Source organism: Clarias gariepinus, chromosome 7, assembly GCF_024256425.1.
Source record: "Clarias gariepinus isolate MV-2021 ecotype Netherlands chromosome 7, CGAR_prim_01v2, whole genome shotgun sequence".
Taxonomy (NCBI): Eukaryota; Metazoa; Chordata; class Actinopteri; order Siluriformes; family Clariidae; genus Clarias; species Clarias gariepinus.
Genome location: NC_071106.1, coordinates 2,182,501 through 2,200,389, shown reverse-complemented (window position 1 = coordinate 2,200,389; position 17,889 = coordinate 2,182,501). Strand labels below are relative to the sequence as shown.

The 17,889-nt window shown below is 39.7% G+C and overlaps 1 protein-coding gene across 4 annotated transcripts in view; it reads left to right on the top strand.

Moving 5' to 3' along the window:
- Nucleotides 1-17,889, top strand: part of myo5aa (myosin VAa) — a 62,822-nt gene that overhangs the window by 3,489 nt on the left and 41,444 nt on the right. For all 4 annotated transcript variants that reach the window (XM_053500137.1, XM_053500136.1, XM_053500135.1 and 1 more), the window contains exons 2-7: nucleotides 11,019-11,129; nucleotides 12,440-12,611; nucleotides 12,834-12,978; nucleotides 13,487-13,643; nucleotides 15,646-15,789; nucleotides 17,496-17,577. In XM_053500137.1, the coding sequence (XP_053356112.1) occupies nucleotides 11,019-11,129; nucleotides 12,440-12,611; nucleotides 12,834-12,978; nucleotides 13,487-13,643; nucleotides 15,646-15,789; nucleotides 17,496-17,577 (811 nt within the window). The remainder of the gene's footprint in view (nucleotides 1-11,018; nucleotides 11,130-12,439; nucleotides 12,612-12,833; nucleotides 12,979-13,486; nucleotides 13,644-15,645; nucleotides 15,790-17,495; nucleotides 17,578-17,889) is intronic.

The window sequence follows — 17,889 nt, the reverse complement described above, 5'->3', positions numbered from 1 at the left end:
ACTTTGTATCCATTTATTGTTACATTAAGTATTTCTGTTCCTGTATACATTGTAGCAGATATAAACAGTCTTTACTTTCATCACCTGCTTTTACGTTAATAAAAAGAGAAACACAAACTCTTGCTGTCCCAAAGCACTGTAACTGGAGACTCCTTCCATCCAACGTCCCCTTCGTTCATCTGAAACGTGCACTGGACACGTCGCCGTGATGTCCTGTTGCTATGGAAACCATAACCTATTGGAACGAGTGCATCAATCCACAACTTCTGACCAATCAGAGCGCAGGATTCAGCGGCAACTCCTAGACATGTCTGTCCCCATGTGAGACACCAATAACCGCCGCTTTTGTTCTTTTGAGAGATTCATTTTACAAAACCGCTCTTATGTTTCCTCTCTCATGTGACGCTGAAGGAATCTCGTTGCTCTCGGGGAAGCGGGCGGGAGACGAGCCCAGATCGTCAGAGCTCCTGAGAACCAGACGAGGAAGAGTGGGATAATATTTATACTGTATAAACTCAAATACAGTCATCACATACATACAAGTGTAATATTCATGTGGGATCGGGTCAGGTTGACTTACCGAGATCGTTCAAGATGAACCAGGACTTGGATTTTATGTTTTATAAAGTAAGTGTTGGATTTGAATGTTGTTAACGGTTGTCTCGGAAGGTTGTTTGTTCTTGATGGGTTTTTGTCATTTGAAATCATGATCATTGTCATTTATGTGTCCGAGTCTGACCTTTTCCTAGTAACACTCCATTTTACACTCGATAACACTTTAAAGCTAAATTGTTCACGCTAACGCTTATTGCTAGCCCTGCTGGACTGTTCCGTGTCTGTAGGACTTCCATAAAGCAGAAAGCCGACATCTTCATCTCATCATAGAGCTCGGACAGGTTTAGAGCGTTTCTCTTTACAACGTTTATAAATACTGCGGGGTGTCAATACTTTGGCTTCTCACTTTTAACATAAAGAGCAAACTGGTGCTTTAATACAGAATGTGACAATGTAAACCCAGTCAATAGTTATTAGTTTAGTATTTTCCTGTTCACACTTTATTAACACTTCTGTTCCCTCTGGACTGATCAGTCGACCACAGCGTTGTTTATATTCTTAAACATTTCAGCGTTGGATCCTGTTTATCAGATTAGATTAATAATAACAGAAAGTTTAGTATTTTACTAAATAAACCGATTTTATTCTGGGATGATGGAAAGAATTATCTTATATTTACTTTTCTCATGATGAACATTAACATCACTGTACTGCACACACAGATACAGATCATTTACACATTAAAGAATTTAGAAATATATCAAAATCAAGTTAACTTTTTACTTCAAAGAAATTCTAAAAATAAATGTTTTATATTATTGTATTTTTAGAACTAATATGTATTTAGAAATCGGTTGATTATATTTTATAAAATATTATATATAATAAATTAATTTATTGTTTATTTATTTGCTTATTATTTTATCTTATTATTATTTTATTATATTACAGTATGTTTTATTATTGTCGTCATCAGTGGGTGTGTTAGTGATGAAGTAGTAAACCCATTTTGTTTAAAAAAAGCACATTTTGGTATTTATTTTCAGTGAGGTATTGACAGATTGTGTAGTTTATTTCATATAAAAATAATTCAAACAGAAACAGCTGTAACGTTTACTTGAGATAAATGATCTTTAATGAAGTGTGTGATTAGTGTCGTAAAGACTCGACAGTGACTGGAGATGATGTCGTGTTGTATTAGTGTCCAAAATGTCCAGCGTTAGCATTGTGTGTGTGTGTGTGTGTGTGTGTGTGTGTGTGTGTGTGTGTTGGAGGATGTTGGCTTGGAGCTGGATGCTGTTCTAAGGTCACATGACCATGTGTGGCATGCGCGTGATGTGATGTCATGGTCTAAGGTGAAGACTTTGTCCTCTTTAAGTAGAGACGTGTTGACGTGTGGGAGGAGTCAATAAGAGCAATTAAACGCCCCGGACTCAAGATCGTCTCTCCTCTCCGTCACACCATCCTGTCTGCGGCTAATTATTTTCCTCTAACAGCGCGCACACACACACACACACACACACACGGGTTTATTCTTCAGGTGGTTATTATGGGATGTTGCCCTGGTCTCTGAGGTTAGAGTGCAGATTAAACCGACCTCGTTAGTCCAGGATTTGGAGCTGAGGGTCGAGGAAGCAGCCGAGTCTCACATGAGCCTCCGTCATGTGATTAGTCTCTGCTGGAGTAATGTCAGATTACTCTCTCTCCGTCTCTCTCTCCGTCTCTCTCTCTGTCTCTCTCTCTGTCTCTCTCTCTGTCTCTCCCGCTCTCTTTCTGTCCCTCTTCATTTCCTGATCTTTGCATATCTATAATTTCAGGCTTTTGTCTGAAATCTGTCTCTCTTTCTCTTTCTGTTTATGTGTCTCTCATTCTTGGCTCTTTCTGTCTCTCTCCCTCCTTCTCTTTCCGTATATCTGTCCATCTTCCTTTGTCTTTCTTTTCTCTTTGCGTCCCTCTTCATTTCTCTCTCTGTTTCTCTTCTTTTTCATAGACAGGTCGATGGTGTGTTAAGCTTTGTGTAATGGGCGGAGTCAGTGCTGATAGTAGTTGTAGTAATCAGACGTGTGTGTGTGTGTGTGTGTGTGTGTGTGTGTGTGTGTGTGTGTGTGTAATTAATAACACTGTTCCCTTCCTGTTTTTAGACTCCACGTCTTCCTTGAGGTTCTATAGTGCATCACTACACTGTATTATATTATCTACTCTGTACTATTATCGTGTACACTGCATGTCTTATACGTGTTATACCTCTCCTGGTTAGTTCTGTTCGGTCCTGATGATGTCACAGATGTGTGTGTAAACAGGAAGTAGGGAAATCCTCCAGTCTGCTGGTTATAAATCCTGATGAGAGACGTCATGGTGAGTTTAGAAAGCAGATGGGTTAGAGAGAGAGAGAGACAGAGAGAGACAGAGAGAGACAGAGAGAGACAGAGAGAGAGAGAGAGAGAGAGAGACAGGTAGAGAGAGAGAGAGACAGAGGTAGAGAGAGACAGAGGAGAGAGAGAGGGATGGATAGAGACAGAGACAAAGAGAGAGAGAGTTGAAGGACGTAGTGTAACTCTGAGATGTTCCAGGTTTGAAAGTGAAGCTGTAGATTCTGTGATATTAATCAGATGTTCTATGGTTCTGTGTAGCGGATCTGAAGGAGGATTAAGTTCATGTTTAGATGTTTTCACAGAAGCAAACTGATGAGTGGTGTTTCCAGACTACCTTCACCGTGAGGTTATAAATAAGGGTCAACACAAGGGCTAAGGTTAGCTTTAGCATCTTATACTCGTCACTCGTGTGTTCATTCAGCTTAACCTCCTAATCTCTCCGTCTCCTCGTTTATCTTCAGTCTTTATTGATAAATAAACTAACGCTGGTCTCCTGATGGTGTGTGTTCCTCCTCCAGCAGGACATCCGTTACAATAACGCGACTCCCAGGACTGTCTGGTCTCTAGCTTTAAAAAAAAAAAAAAAGGCTGTATAAATTCCCAGACGCTCCGTTGCTCCTCGTCCTGAACAAACCCGGACACGCCGCATGAACCCGATAAGACAGGCTCTCATTCTTGTTCCTAATTGGATTTGAAAGTTTTCCCTTCGGTTCTTCCTTGAGGAAACAGGACGCTTCACTCCTCCTCAATAGACAACAAGATAAAAACAATTCCAGTTCTGACTTATTATTCACACAAAGAGATGTGAAAGAAACAGCGCTTAACTTAACGACGATGCAGTAATGTTTCCTCACCAGCCTCTTGTAGCTGGTCATGTTACCATGGAAACAGCAAGTGTAAACACTCCGACCCTGGAGACCCAAACCCTAACCCTTACCCAAACCCTAACCCTAACCCTTCTTCCACTAATGTCACAGAAAACCGTTATCTAAAAATCAGCACATGATCTGTTCGTGTCGTATGAATAAGGTGTTGCTATGGAAACGATAACGTAGCATAAAGAGTGTGTTAGTATAAACCCGCACTGCTGTGAAAGTCGCTGTCCAAGAGAACTAATCAACAGTGTCGCGCCTCAAGGATACAAGAAGTTACTTAGGCTCTAAATTAAGTGCTGAGAGAGAGTGTGTGTGTGTGTGTGTGTGTGTGTGTGTGTGTGTGTGTGTGTGTGTGTGTGTTTTAGAAAGCATCATTAAGCACTCGCATGGATAATTAGGCATATACTGATATTAAATTCTCATCTGCTATATTGTTTATAAATAGTTTGTGATCCTTTGGATGTTGTTTCTAAGACACTGTTAGTGAGATTTAATACTTTTATGTTTAATGACCCTTAGTCATGTGACCTATGTACTTTAATATGATAATGAGCGGTCATGTGACTGCCTACTCCAATATTATATTAAGCATTAGTCATGTGACTAAGCATTTAATTATTATAAGGAACCAAAATCATGTGACTAAACACTTCAGTTATAATGAACCCCAGTAATTTGACCAAGTCAGTAAATATAATAATGATGTCATCATGTGACTCAAATATTATAATGAGGCCTAGTGACTACTTATATAATTTACTTGTATATTATAATAAGGCCTTAGTCATGTGACTTAAATATTATAATAAGGCCTTAGTCATGTGACTTATATTGTATTATTATTATTATTATTATAATGAGGCCCTAGTCATTTGACTAAGTATTTACATATTATAATGAGCTCTCATCATGTGACAAAGTATGGTTTAATCAAATATTTAAATGGGTAAAGGTTGAAAAAAATCTAGCATATTACAAAGACCTTTATTTTTTGTAATTATTGTCTTTAATTTACATAATTTATCATGGGGGGGATTTGTCATGTTATACAAACATTCCACCAGTAAAACAACACTTTAAGGTAAAATATAAGCCGAATATATAGAAATATAACACACCTACGATTGATTGTGTGCATTGTGGAGTTTAAATCACGATTCTCTCTTTACAGAAATGCATTTTAATATGCAAATGATCGAGACGGGCCACTGAATATTCATGATGTAGAGACGTTTTCCTGTCGATTAATGGAGATGTGCAAATGGTGTTACTGAGAGACGAGTGTATGATTTATACAACACTAAACCAGTAGCTATAAGAGTGTGTGTGTGTGTGTGTGTGAGAGAGGAAGGAGCGCAGCATGGAGGGCAGAGAAGAGAAAAGGAGAGCAGATGTGTTCACAGCAGTGATTGGTGGGTGAGCATTGTGTGTGTGTGTGTGTGTGTGTGTGTGTGTGTGTGTGTGTGTGTGTTGGCAGTAGCTTCTCCATCGACGTGTGAAGCAGTTCATGATGAGCTTCTATTTTTACACACGGTTCTCTTGTTCACGCCTGTCTGTTGCTAGGAGCCTAGTTCTGGGACAGCTTCCCTCCGAGGACCCAGGTTCAACACACACACACACACACACACACACACACACGTTAGACAGTAGGTGTGTGACTGCAGTAGATGCTGCACGCCGCCTGATGCTGATGAAGAGTCACATGTGTGTGTCGGGGGCGTGGCCTAATCAGTGCTGTGTTTTTCTTATTTATTTATTTATTTATTTATTCCTGTGAAACAATGGAGCAGAGGACATGTACAACCTCCAGCCAGATTCCTCCCTCCGTGCTTCATTTCTCTCCGTAACGTCTCTGTAGACATTAGATGAGAGATGGTTTATGACAGGAGAACATTTTATACACTGAATAATTAAACGGTTAATGGGAATTCCGTATCCATAGTAACACTAGACTAGTGTATACACAACGGTTTGGGGGGGTAAACACTGAACCCCCACGATAATTAAAGTAATAATCAAATGTTAGAAAAGATGTGTTCACACACACTCCAGTGTCTCATTCAGGCCTTTTATTATATTTTATTACTGAATGGAGCTGAACATATGACTAAACCTTTTCTGCTCTGTGTGTGTGTGTGTGTGTGTGTGTGTGTGGTGCTATGCCAGTGCTGAATCGTGCTTGAGAAATCGGTACACATTTAGACCTGCACTGTTGCCATGGCGACATGGCTTATCGGCTTGCGTCTTTGGCGTGGTTGTTTTTTTTTTCTTCTTCGTGAGTCATCATTTCTCCGATTCACTGTTTCAGTCTGGGCCTGGATCCTCCGAACCGCTTTAACAGAGAGACAAGGAGAAAAGGGGGAGAGAGAGGGAGATGGAGAGACACAGACGGAGGAGTAGATATGTAGAAATCGTAGGATGTTTGTTACAGGATTACCCATAACGTTACACAGTAACCCCTAATGTCAGACGTTTAGATATCATGGTATATATTTAGTCATGATGCAATATTAAACATTTAGCTGTAATAGTACATTTTTTAACATCATGTGTTTATCCTCAGGGTTAAACTCTTCTTTTTGCTGTAATGTTACATGTTTTCGACTTTTATACTCACCTTGTCCATGATGTTGCACGTTTAGGTTTAATGTAAAGTTACAAGGTTCGTTTGTAACGTCATGTTACAGATTAAAGTTTCATTTACCGTTACAAGATTCATCTGTACTGTACAGTCACGAGGATTATAATGTCACCAGTTTGGCTATAGAGTAATGTTATAAGGTTTGTGTCTAATGTTACATGTTTGGTTGTAAAGTAATGTTACTATAATGTTTAAAGTTTCAAAAGTTTTTGAAGTGTTATAAGAGTCAGCTGTAATGTTACAATGTTTGTCTTTGATGTTACATGTTTATTAGGTACAGTAGTGTTACAGATTTGTCTACAAACTAATGTCGTAAGGTTTGACTATGAAAGTTTCACTTGTAATGTTACACGCTTGCTAAAAAGCTTGTAAAGTAGCGTCACTTATTTGGCTGCAGTGAAATCTTACAAGGTTTGGCTGCAATGTTAGAAAGTTTGTAATGTTGCAGGTTTGGAGACACAGTAATGTAACAGGGTTGTAATGCTTCATGTTTGATGTTACATGCCCGTCTGCGATGTTACGTGCCCGTCTGTCTGTGATGTTACGTGCCCGTCTGCAATGTTACATGCCCGTCTGCGATGTTACATGCCCGTCTGCGATGTTACGTGTCTGTCTGTCTGTGATGTTACATGTCCGTCTGTGCTGTTACATGTCTGTCTGTCTGTGATGTTACATGCCCGTCTGTGATGTTACATGTCTGTCTGTCTGTGCTGTCACATGTCTGTCTGTCTGTGCTGTCACATGTCTGTCTGTCTGTGATGTTACATGCCCGTCTGTGAGGTTTATGGTGTTCTCTCCCTTCAATTCTAAATGATTTTCCCTCCTTTACTCAGAATGATTTAGAGATTCCTGCACCTGTAATTGTGAGAGCTGCTGGTGTTCTTGTGTTTTGCTGCCTTCATTCTAAGACAGAAGCACAGATTTACACCATGCAGGTTCGAATCTGATTCAGTCTCAACATGTTTATCAGTGGGAGTTGTCTGGAGGGCTGTACAAACTTGTAAATCACTTTTACACTATTTTCTACACACCCATGCGCACTGCTGCAGGAGAAGACATTGAAGTGTCCGCTCAGTTCAGTGTCATGTATTTACTGTATTTACTGTATAATATGGACCATATCGGATTAGTTCATACAGATTAACTGTAAACAGCACCGCATGTCGAAGTGACCAATAGGGAACAATCTAATACTTTATTCTAATCTAATGGACGTCACATTTAGTGACCATTAGCGGTGTTAGCGTGGTGACGTGCCTCCATGCTTTTGGATCTTGTCGTAAATGTTGGCTTAAGGAATTCATATATAACACACACGGGATTGTGGGAAAGTAAACAGTTCTGCTTCAGTTTCCGTTTTTTATACTTAACAGTTTTCATTTATAATTATTTTTATACCAAGTTAAACCGTTGTCATGTTTTTAACAGATTTACATTTGCAGGGTCCACATGCATACACACAGCCCAGTTCAGTTATTATAAATAATAATGTTACTGTTTAGAAGTGGTAATAATAGGGCTGCAAATTTCACACAATAGTTGAAGACATTAGCTATCAATAATTGATCAATCATGAATAATTAATACTAACAAGACACGCCTTTTCTCAGTTTTAGTTTTTTTTTTTAAAGCAGCCCAACCCCCACAAACAGCTGTGGCCAGAACAGAACTGCTCATCACTCTGAATGTGCGTCCTCTTCTCATGTACAAGTTAATAGATTTGTGAGATACAGAGAAATATTATGGAGAACAAAAATTGTAATTTATCCCCATTTAATCAATTAATGATTAAGAATTAAAATACTTAATTTAATATTATAAACCCAGCGTTCTACAGTGTAATGGAACAAAACTGCAACTGTCAAATAGTTTGTTTTAAATGCTAACAATGCAGCGCATAACAGACGTAATGGTCAGAGCTATATAACGTAATCGAAAAATTACCATCAAAGTTCTACGAAAAAAAATTAAATACAGTTTAGTGAACGTAATGCACCAGACAATATGAACAGCTGCTGCTATTTAATTTAATAAGTTTTTTATTTTTTTTAAGTTTTCTAATTTTATTCAAAACTTAAAGGTGAGTAAACATAGATTTAGTTGTGTATTTATCCGTGTGTATAATTTTCCATGTGTTGTATTTTGAAAAGGAATTTGTTCCAGAAGAAGTGCAGGTTTGAGGTGTTGCTGCATCGCTCAAGTCTTTACACGTTGCTACAGCTTCGAGTCAAATACCAATCATGCATACACTCTCTCTCTCTCTCTCTCTCTCTCTCAAATCATCTCACTACACACCCTCTCTCTTATCATCACTCCTCCAATAGTATCCCATCATGCATTTTTGTGATATGACCGTACGTTGATGATGATGATGGTGAAATATCCTCCCTAGAGTACAGAACCTCCTCACACGTTATATTTCCGTGGTAATAAATCCAGTGCACTTAGTTAAACATAGAGAAGTTGATAAGACGCTTAATTTCATATAACGATAGTAAAATTATTAGTTTATATTCAGGTGAGTGTTTCCGGATAAACTATTGCCATTCTGAGTGTTTAATTTGGAATTAAGCATCAAAATTCAGATTTTACATAAAAAATATTTTGAATTCACATTTAGACATTTGGCAGACGTTCTTATCCAGAGCAACTTACTAAAGTATCTTATCAGGGTTTGTAATGTTTCTGTAATATTGTAATGTTCATCATTTTCATTTCAGTTTATTGTTGGGTGAGTGTGAGTTATAAGCAGGAATAACAGGTTTCTTTTTTAGTGTATTCAGTATATACAATAAAATACAAGAACAAAGCACATTTTTGGATTTTATAACATAGATCGAGTTTAAATGTCTTTATATGTTAATCAGATTTATAAAAATCCTGGCATTTGTAAAATAATATAGAAACTTTAAAATGCTAATAAGTGACCTGATACAAGAGTAAAATTAGTAAATAATAATAAATAAATAAATCCAGTGGAAGAAAAAAAAAAACTTTTTAAATAAAAATAATATTTTTTAAAAATGAAATAAATGTGCAAAAATAAAATAAAGTACATTAATTACTTAAATGTGGAAGTAAAAAGTAGCACGAATGCATGTAAAATTAATTAAAGTAACAGATGCTAGTCAAATGCTAGCTGTTAGCTGCATGCTAAATTGAAAAAGCAATGATGGATCATTAAAGTTTATTGGTGATGTTTATAGATCCTTAAAAACAAAAACGCTGTCGCTTCGTCTATTCTTGAAGGACTTCTTTACAGGTTTACCTGCTTTTTCCCAAAAATTTTGCAGCATGTTGATTCAAATTTAAATTTTATTTGTCACATACAGAGTCATACGCAGTACAATATGCAGTGAAATGCTTATACGACCGCTGGTGACCTTAAAAATATAAAAACAATTCACAAGAAATATATAGTGGAATAAAATAAGAGTAAGTTTAGATGAGACAAAAGAAAATAGAACAAAATATTATATATATATATATATATATAAGAAAAATAAAAACTTATCTGTACAAAAGACGAAATAGCAAATGTAAATGGATATAAAAATGGAAGTAAATGGAAAATGTCCAGAAAGTGTGCCTGAAAATGTGCCTGTATCTATAGCATGCCGGGGTTAGACGTTTGAGGTAAATGTTGCTGCACATTTGTGCTAGCTTGCTAAATCATGAGCGTACACTTTAACAATCGAAACTATGAAATTTTTTTTCCAAGTAGGCTAATCAGTCAGGCTAAGTGTTTATCTAGTGAGTACATAGACACTGTGTTTTTAATACACTCAGTAAAAGAAAAAAAGAAGAAAAAAATATATATATGTGTGTGTGTGTGTGTATATATATATATATATATATATATATATATATATATATATATACTCTGTTTGTAACATAGTGAAAAAAATCAAACTGATTAGCACATGCCAAGTCAAATTTTTTTTTAGCAGTTAACCAACACATCTAAGGTAAAAGTTGATACTCTGTACATTTCCGTTGTTTTGCTGATCACATTGTGTTTACGGTGTCAGTATGAGGGACAGTTTATCATGATTATGAGCTAGCTAGCTAAATTCTTAGCCCCTGTCTTAACCTAGCCTTAGTATTTCTCGGTTGCCTAGCAACAGTTTGCCAGTTTATCTTGTGATATTCAGGGAAAAGGGTCAGGCTCAGGATTTCTGTCTTGTTGTGTTTTGCGTGATTCTTAGCTTCTGACCTACAGCTGTGTGTGTGTGTGTGTGTGTGTGTGTGTGTGTGTGTGTGTGGCCTTTTAAAATCTCATTACACCCCTATCTCTGCTAATCTTTCAGAGGATTTAGCCGTATTATTTCTAATTAATGTGTTCTGTGTGGTCTAAAGCAGGTTTAGATCGCTAGCGGCTAGTCAGTGTTCTCTCTCTCAGGACTAACGTCACTTTATTAGCGCCTCCTGCTGTTCTGCAGTCTAACTGAATTAATAGTCCCACTATAAGGAGCTAAAGAGCTTGTACACCCATTATTATAGTAATACTAATACAAAATCTTAAACATTTGTGTGTGTGTGTGTGTGTGTGTGTGTGTGTGTGTGTTTTGGCAGTATGCTCGGGTGTGGATTCCCGACCCTGAGGAAGTGTGGAGGTCAGCAGAGCTCACTAAAGACTACAAACAGGGGGACACGGCGCTGCACCTGCAGCTGGAAGATGGCACGGTGAGTGTGTGTTCGAATGCGCACTGATCATGAGCATGTTTACTGTTTATAATCTGCTTTTTTAATTACTCCTGGGCTGTTCCATCTCTCTCATAAGTGGTTTGGTCATCTTCGTAGACTGTTCCCCCTCGTCTTCTCTCCCATAGGCTCATAGGTCTTTCCTTCCTAGGCTGTTCTTTCTTTTCATGGACTCTTCTTTTTCTTCATAAGCTGTTAATCTTTTTTGTATATACAATCCTGTTTTATTTTTCTTTCTTTCTCTCCCATTGGCTATTCATTCTGTTCTATAGACTGTCACTTCTGACCTGTAGTTTTTTCCTTTGGACCCAAAAGCTGTTCCCATCCTTAGACTGTTTATTTTCTTTTCAAGGCTCATCCCTATCTTTTGTAGGCTGATCTGTTTTTTTTATCATATAGGCTGTTTTCTTTTCATCCATTGGCTGTTCGTTTTGTTCTATAGACTCTTCCCTTTCTTTCTATTCTTTCTCTTTTGTAGGCTTTTCATTTTCTCCTCTAGAAACTCATTTTATTCTTAAGGCTGTTCTTCTAATTCCTCTTTTGCAGGTTGTTCCTTTTGTCATGAAGTCCGTTTCCTTTCTCCCATAGGCAATGTTCTCCTGTAGGCTCTTCATACTTTTCCATAAACTGTTCAGTCTCCCAATGGCTACTCCTTTTCTACTGAAGGCTGATCTTTTTCTCTTAAGGCTATTCCTTCTTTTGTCTCCCACTGCTTCTCCTGTCATATACGCTGTTCGCTGTCATTCAAAGGCCATTTCAGGAGGATTTTCATGATCCTCTGTTAATTATTCTTCAGTTCTAATTCTTTAGTTGTTACTTCTCTCTAATAGACAGATCCTTCTGTACTTTAGGCTGTTTCTCATCTACTTAGGCTTTTATAGTAAATTAAGGCTGTTCATCCTCTAATATAGGCAGCTAGTCCTCTGCCCGAGGCTGTTCATCCTCTGCCCAAGGCGGTTTGACTTCTTATGTAGGCTGTTCCTGCTCTAATATAAGCCCTTCGTCCTCTGCCGAAGGCAGTGCGTTCTCTAATATGGACGGTTTGTCTGTAGGTGGTTTGAGCTCTGCCCTATGCAGTTTGGCTTCTGTTCTAGGCAGGTCGTCCTCTAATGTAGACTATTATTCCTTCTGCAATAAAACTAGCCAGTAATTTGCAAATACTATTGCTTACCTTTATTTAGACAGATGTCCAGCTGTTTCACAGCCCCGTAAAATATAAGAATGCTTTATGTCAATTAAGCAATAAATTCACAAAATTCACTATAGATCTTATTCTGTGTTGGTGTGTTTAGTATCTGGAGCACAAGTTGGACCCGAAGACTAAAGTCCTCCCTCACCTGCGGAACCCCGACATCCTGGTGGGAGAAAATGACCTGACGGCTCTGAGTTACCTTCATGAACCGGCCGTGTTGCACAACCTGAAAGTGCGCTTCATCGACTCCAAACTCATCTACACCTACTGCGGTAAACACCTACATACCTACAGGCGTTAAACAAGTGCTCTTTATTGATTCATCAAAACTACAATACAGTTTCTCTGCATGCAGGCAGATGTTAGAAAGCAGTGTAACATATAGTCAAGAAAACACATTAATGTCTACATTTGGAAAATGGCCAGGAGGTCAGGATGGAGCTTGATTGGTTGCTAATTTAGGGATAACACCTTTTCTGTCCTCCATAACGCAGGTATTGTGTTGGTGGCCATTAACCCGTATGAAACGTTGCCCATCTATGGCTCGGACATCATCAACGCTTACAGTGGGCAGAACATGGGAGACATGGACCCGCACATATTCGCTGTGGCCGAGGAGGCGTACAAACAGATGGCCAGGTACTGTATCTGAAAGTGTGTTGTAGATGTTTATTAGTCTGGGTCTGAGTCTTTAAGGGAATGGTTTTTGGGTCATCTTACTGCATGCTGCAACAAACAATCTAGCCACAGTCTCTCTCCTTCTCACACTCTCACACATTCGTCTGTCCATTTCTCAAACTGCTGGGTACACACTTGACTCATCACAGGACACAAGGACACACACACACACACACACACACACACACCACTTATACACCTATTCACGCTATGGGCAGTTTGAAAACACCACCAGAGGAAACCCACCAAGTACAGGGAGAACATTCAAACTTCACACACAGACAAGGGGCGCGATTCATACCCCTAACCCTGGAGATGCAAAGTGACAGTGCAAAGTGACAATCTTCTTCAGTGACTGTTTCATAAAACAGACCAAGCACCGTTTGTCCTTTAAAAAGGCTCTCCAGATTTCTTTCCCCTAAGACACATGGACAATCTTTTTATAATTCTGTTTTTTTCTTCATTCCAGAGATGAGAGGAACCAGTCCATTATCGTGAGCGGAGAGTCCGGCGCAGGGAAAACGGTTTCAGCCAAATACGCGATGCGATACTTTGCGACAGTGAGCGGCTCAGCCAGCGAAGCCAACGTCGAGGAGAAAGTGCTCGCCTCCAACCCTATCATGGAGGTAAGGAGTCTAAAATTTATTTTTCGCATTTATGGTGTAGCTTGTAGTCTATTAAAATGCTGGCTTAGTAGGTCAGACGCACTAACATAAAGAACACAGTGCTAATTTTAGTGCTTGGTGATGAAGGAGGTCTTTACTCTTGTCTGGAGAACATGCTAAGTTTATTGCTCCACCTCGATGCGGATCTTCAGAATGTGCTGCAGAGCAGGATGTGGTAAGTGTCTTCAGGTAGGTTGGTGCCAGTCCATTTTTGGCTTTGTAGGCGAGCATCAGTGATTTAAAGCTGATGTGGGCTTCTACAGGAAGTCAGTGGAGAGAGAACAGCAACAGGATGGTGTAGAAGAACTTGATAAGGTTGAAAGCAAGTTATAAGTGTGGGTTAGATGATGTTGGAGTAATCCAGGGTCAGCTTTTGTCAGCAATGTAAGAACAGAGGGATACATGTTTATCTGTGGTAAGGTTGGTGAGATCTATGAGGCGTCACAACAGCTTGCTGTGGAGTTGGATCTGCGAGGATGAACAGCAGGTCAGTTGTCCATAATGAGATGTCTCGCAGATATGTTGAGTTGAGTGAGTGAGTGTTATCAATATAGAAATAGTTTTAAAAAACTGTTTGAGGACCTGACTCAGGAAGACTCAACATCTGTCCTTGTGGGACACCACAGGAGTTCCAAAGCTCATTAGGATGGACGAGATTGTCTTCTAAATGGTTGAGAACAATTGTGCTTGTGTAGGCTTCTGCTGCCTGTCAACTGTTCTTTTGGTTGATCTTTATCTTCTATAAAGGGTTCCTTCACTAAATAAAGGGTCTCTTCTGCTTACACATGTAGGTCCTTGGATCTTTGGATATCTCACCTGCTCTGATGCTGAGCAACACTTGAGCGTAATGACCTTCACTTGGTCATTACCGCTTCATTCTTAAGCCTGTAAATGTATGTGTGTATAAGAAACATGCCTTGTGTCAATATGTCCACACACACACACACCCATGAATGCTGTATGAAGGTCATGACTAGTCTGTAGGTGTGTCCGAGAGTTGGCATGTGTTAGATGGAATGTACCAAGGCTATGTCAGAATAATGAATTTAGATCATGGCCTCTGAGAAGACTGATCTGATTAGCATCAGATTAGCGTTGTCCCACTTTAAACTTGGCTAATGTTAAAAAAAAAAAAAACGAGTTAGCTTAACATGTTAGCAATCTAATATCTGGTATGGCATTAATGGTTAACTGTAAACTGTGTGCAACACTTGGAGATTTGGACAAGGACACTTTGAGGATTTTCCCCCCTTAGATGCTCACATTTAAAGAAAAAAAAGAAAAATGAGACTGTGAAGCTGAATGCTGTCCCTGTGTACTCCCATGATGCTTTGCTCTGCATTGATTTCCTGACCTAAACATTTTTATTTTGCACACACTCTTTTTCACAGTATAACATTGACACACTGTTCAATCAAATACAGCGGAACCTTGGATTACGAGCATAATTCGTTTTGGAAGCGGGCTCATATTCCAAAACACTCATAAATAAATTTTTCCCACACAGTAAACTTTTCCCCTCTCTTATTTGAATTTCACACAAACACACATACATTAACGGAAAAATTAGCAAGGAACATCACTAATGTCACTCGCATGAGCGGCACAATAACGGAATCACTGCTGTAAAGTAAAACAAACAAACAAATTAACCAATTCCGCAATGCAAGAAAGAGAAAAACCATTGGCTCAGTTGTGATCATGTGACGCTCGGCGTCAAAACAAGAAGTGCATGCGTGATACATGATACTCGGTACTAGTAAACCAAGACTTGTTTGTTTTTCAAGTCAAAATTTATAAAAAAATCTTTGCTCGTCTTGCGGAACACTCGCAAACCGTGTTACTCACAATCCAAGATCCACTGTATATCCCCTGCTACATATTGCACACACAGACACACACACATTATAACTGACACACTGTAACACATCAGGGTGAATTTTCTCGTCTGTCTCTTATTTAGTCCATAGGAAACGCCAAAACCACCAGGAACGACAACAGCAGCCGATTTGGGAAGTACATCGAGATCGGCTTTGATAAGCGCTACCACATCATCGGCGCGAACATGAGGACGTACCTGCTGGAGAAATCACGAGTCGTGTTTCAGGTGAGGTCAGCACCTAGCTTAGGAGTGATGGAGCTTGTAACAAAGCTAACATCACGCTTCCTAATTGACTAGAAATAGCATAAATACCGACATTGTGGACATTTGCTTTGTTTATTTACTGAGTTTTGCTAATAACACAGGCAGTTGATTGAGACACAGGCAGTTGATTGAGACACAGGCAGACAGTTGATGGAGACACAGGTAGACAGTAGATGGAGACAGACAGGCAGTCAGACAGTAGATGGAGACAGACAGGCAGTCAGACAGTAGATGGAGACAGACAGGCAGGCAGACTGTAGATGGAGACAGACAGGCAGTCAGACTGTAGATGGAGACAGACAGGCAGTCAGACTGTAGATGGAGACAGACAGGCAGTCAGACTGTAGATGGAGACAGACAGGCAGTCAGACTGTAGATGGAGACAGACAGGCAGTCAGACTGTAGATGGAGACAGACAGGCAGTCAGACTGTAGATGGAGACAGACAGGCAGTCAGACTGTAGATGGAGACAGACAGGCAGTCAGACTGTAGATGGAGACAGACAGGCAGGCAGACTGTAGATGGAGACAGACAGGCAGGCAGACTGTAGATGGAGACAGACAGGCAGGCAGACTGTAGATGGAGACAGACAGGCAGGCAGACTGTAGATGGAGACAGGCAGGCAGTCAGACTGTAGATGGAGACAGGCAGGCAGTCAGACTGTAGATGAAGACAGACACAGTAGATAAATGCACAGAGAAACAGATGTTGATACAGACAGATCATAGATTGACACAAAGACAGAAAGACGATGGTAGATGGATACACAGACAGCGACTGACAGTCAGAAGATAACAGACAGATGGTAGATGGACCCAGGTATACAGTTAGAAAGTAGAAGGACACAGACAGACAGTAGATGGACACAGACACACTCTCAGACAGTAGATGGATACATAAGCAGGCGTTATTCCCAGTAGCTGATGGACTGTGTATTACCCATAATGCACTGCTGGGTAATGTCTATTAAGTTTGGTACAGTGATTTGCATTAGCTGTTTTTTTAAAAGTGCTATGCTAATTGCGAATTAGCTTATTAGCTAACATGCCAATACCTAGCTAGCTTTTACCAGACGATACCCAGATGCCTAAGTAATTGTCATGCCTGTGGTGGTGTTCCTCACACACACACACACACACACACACACACACACACACACTCCATTGCTAAAGCTAGATCAGCGTCATTGAGGCTTATGGCTAATCAGGAATGAGGATAATGAAGTCAAGCATGTTGGTACACACACACACACACACACAGAGGAATTCACAGCTCATCAGGCGTGTGTGCTGTGGTAGTGTGACTTCTATCGCCCTGGGTGCAGAGTGAGATTCCGGGCGTGGCTCTCGGATCATTCCTGAGTCTGCAGTCAGATTAGCGTGATGCTAAAAGTGATAGTTTTAATGCCAAACCAGTTATTTAGCATTTTTTTTATTATGCTGTTAAATTATCACACTAGTTAGCTAGATTGTCAGGAATGAGTGTGTTCACAGGGTTATCGGAGCATCTCTGTTAGCATGCCTCATGCTAGCGTCAGAATGAGGACATTCTGTCCCCTGTTGAAGTAATGATGCTCGGGTTCTGATGAACGTACAGGAACCGGTTCTAGTTTGGGTTCTCATTGACGTTTCTTGTGCCTCTTCTTCAATCTCTTTATCTCTCCACAGGCGGACGATGAGAGAAACTACCACATCTTCTACCAGCTCTGTGCCTCATCACACCTGCCCGAGTTCAAGATCCTAAAGCTTAGTGAGTTACACGCGCACGCACGCACGCACACACAGATAAGTAGGGGAACTGATTGATTTGATTAATCAATCAATTAATTAATGTCTATTTTTCTCAAATATTGAATTAAAGTAATTTTATTTGTCACGTACACGACCATGCAGTGAAATGGGTGTACAACTGTCTCATCTCATCTCATCTCATCTCATCGTCCATACCACTTAATCCTGTATTCAGGGTCGTGGGGGGTTGGGGGCCTATACCAGGAGACTTAGGGCACAAGGCGGGGTACATCCTGGACAGGGTGCCAATCAATCAAACCAGGGCACACAC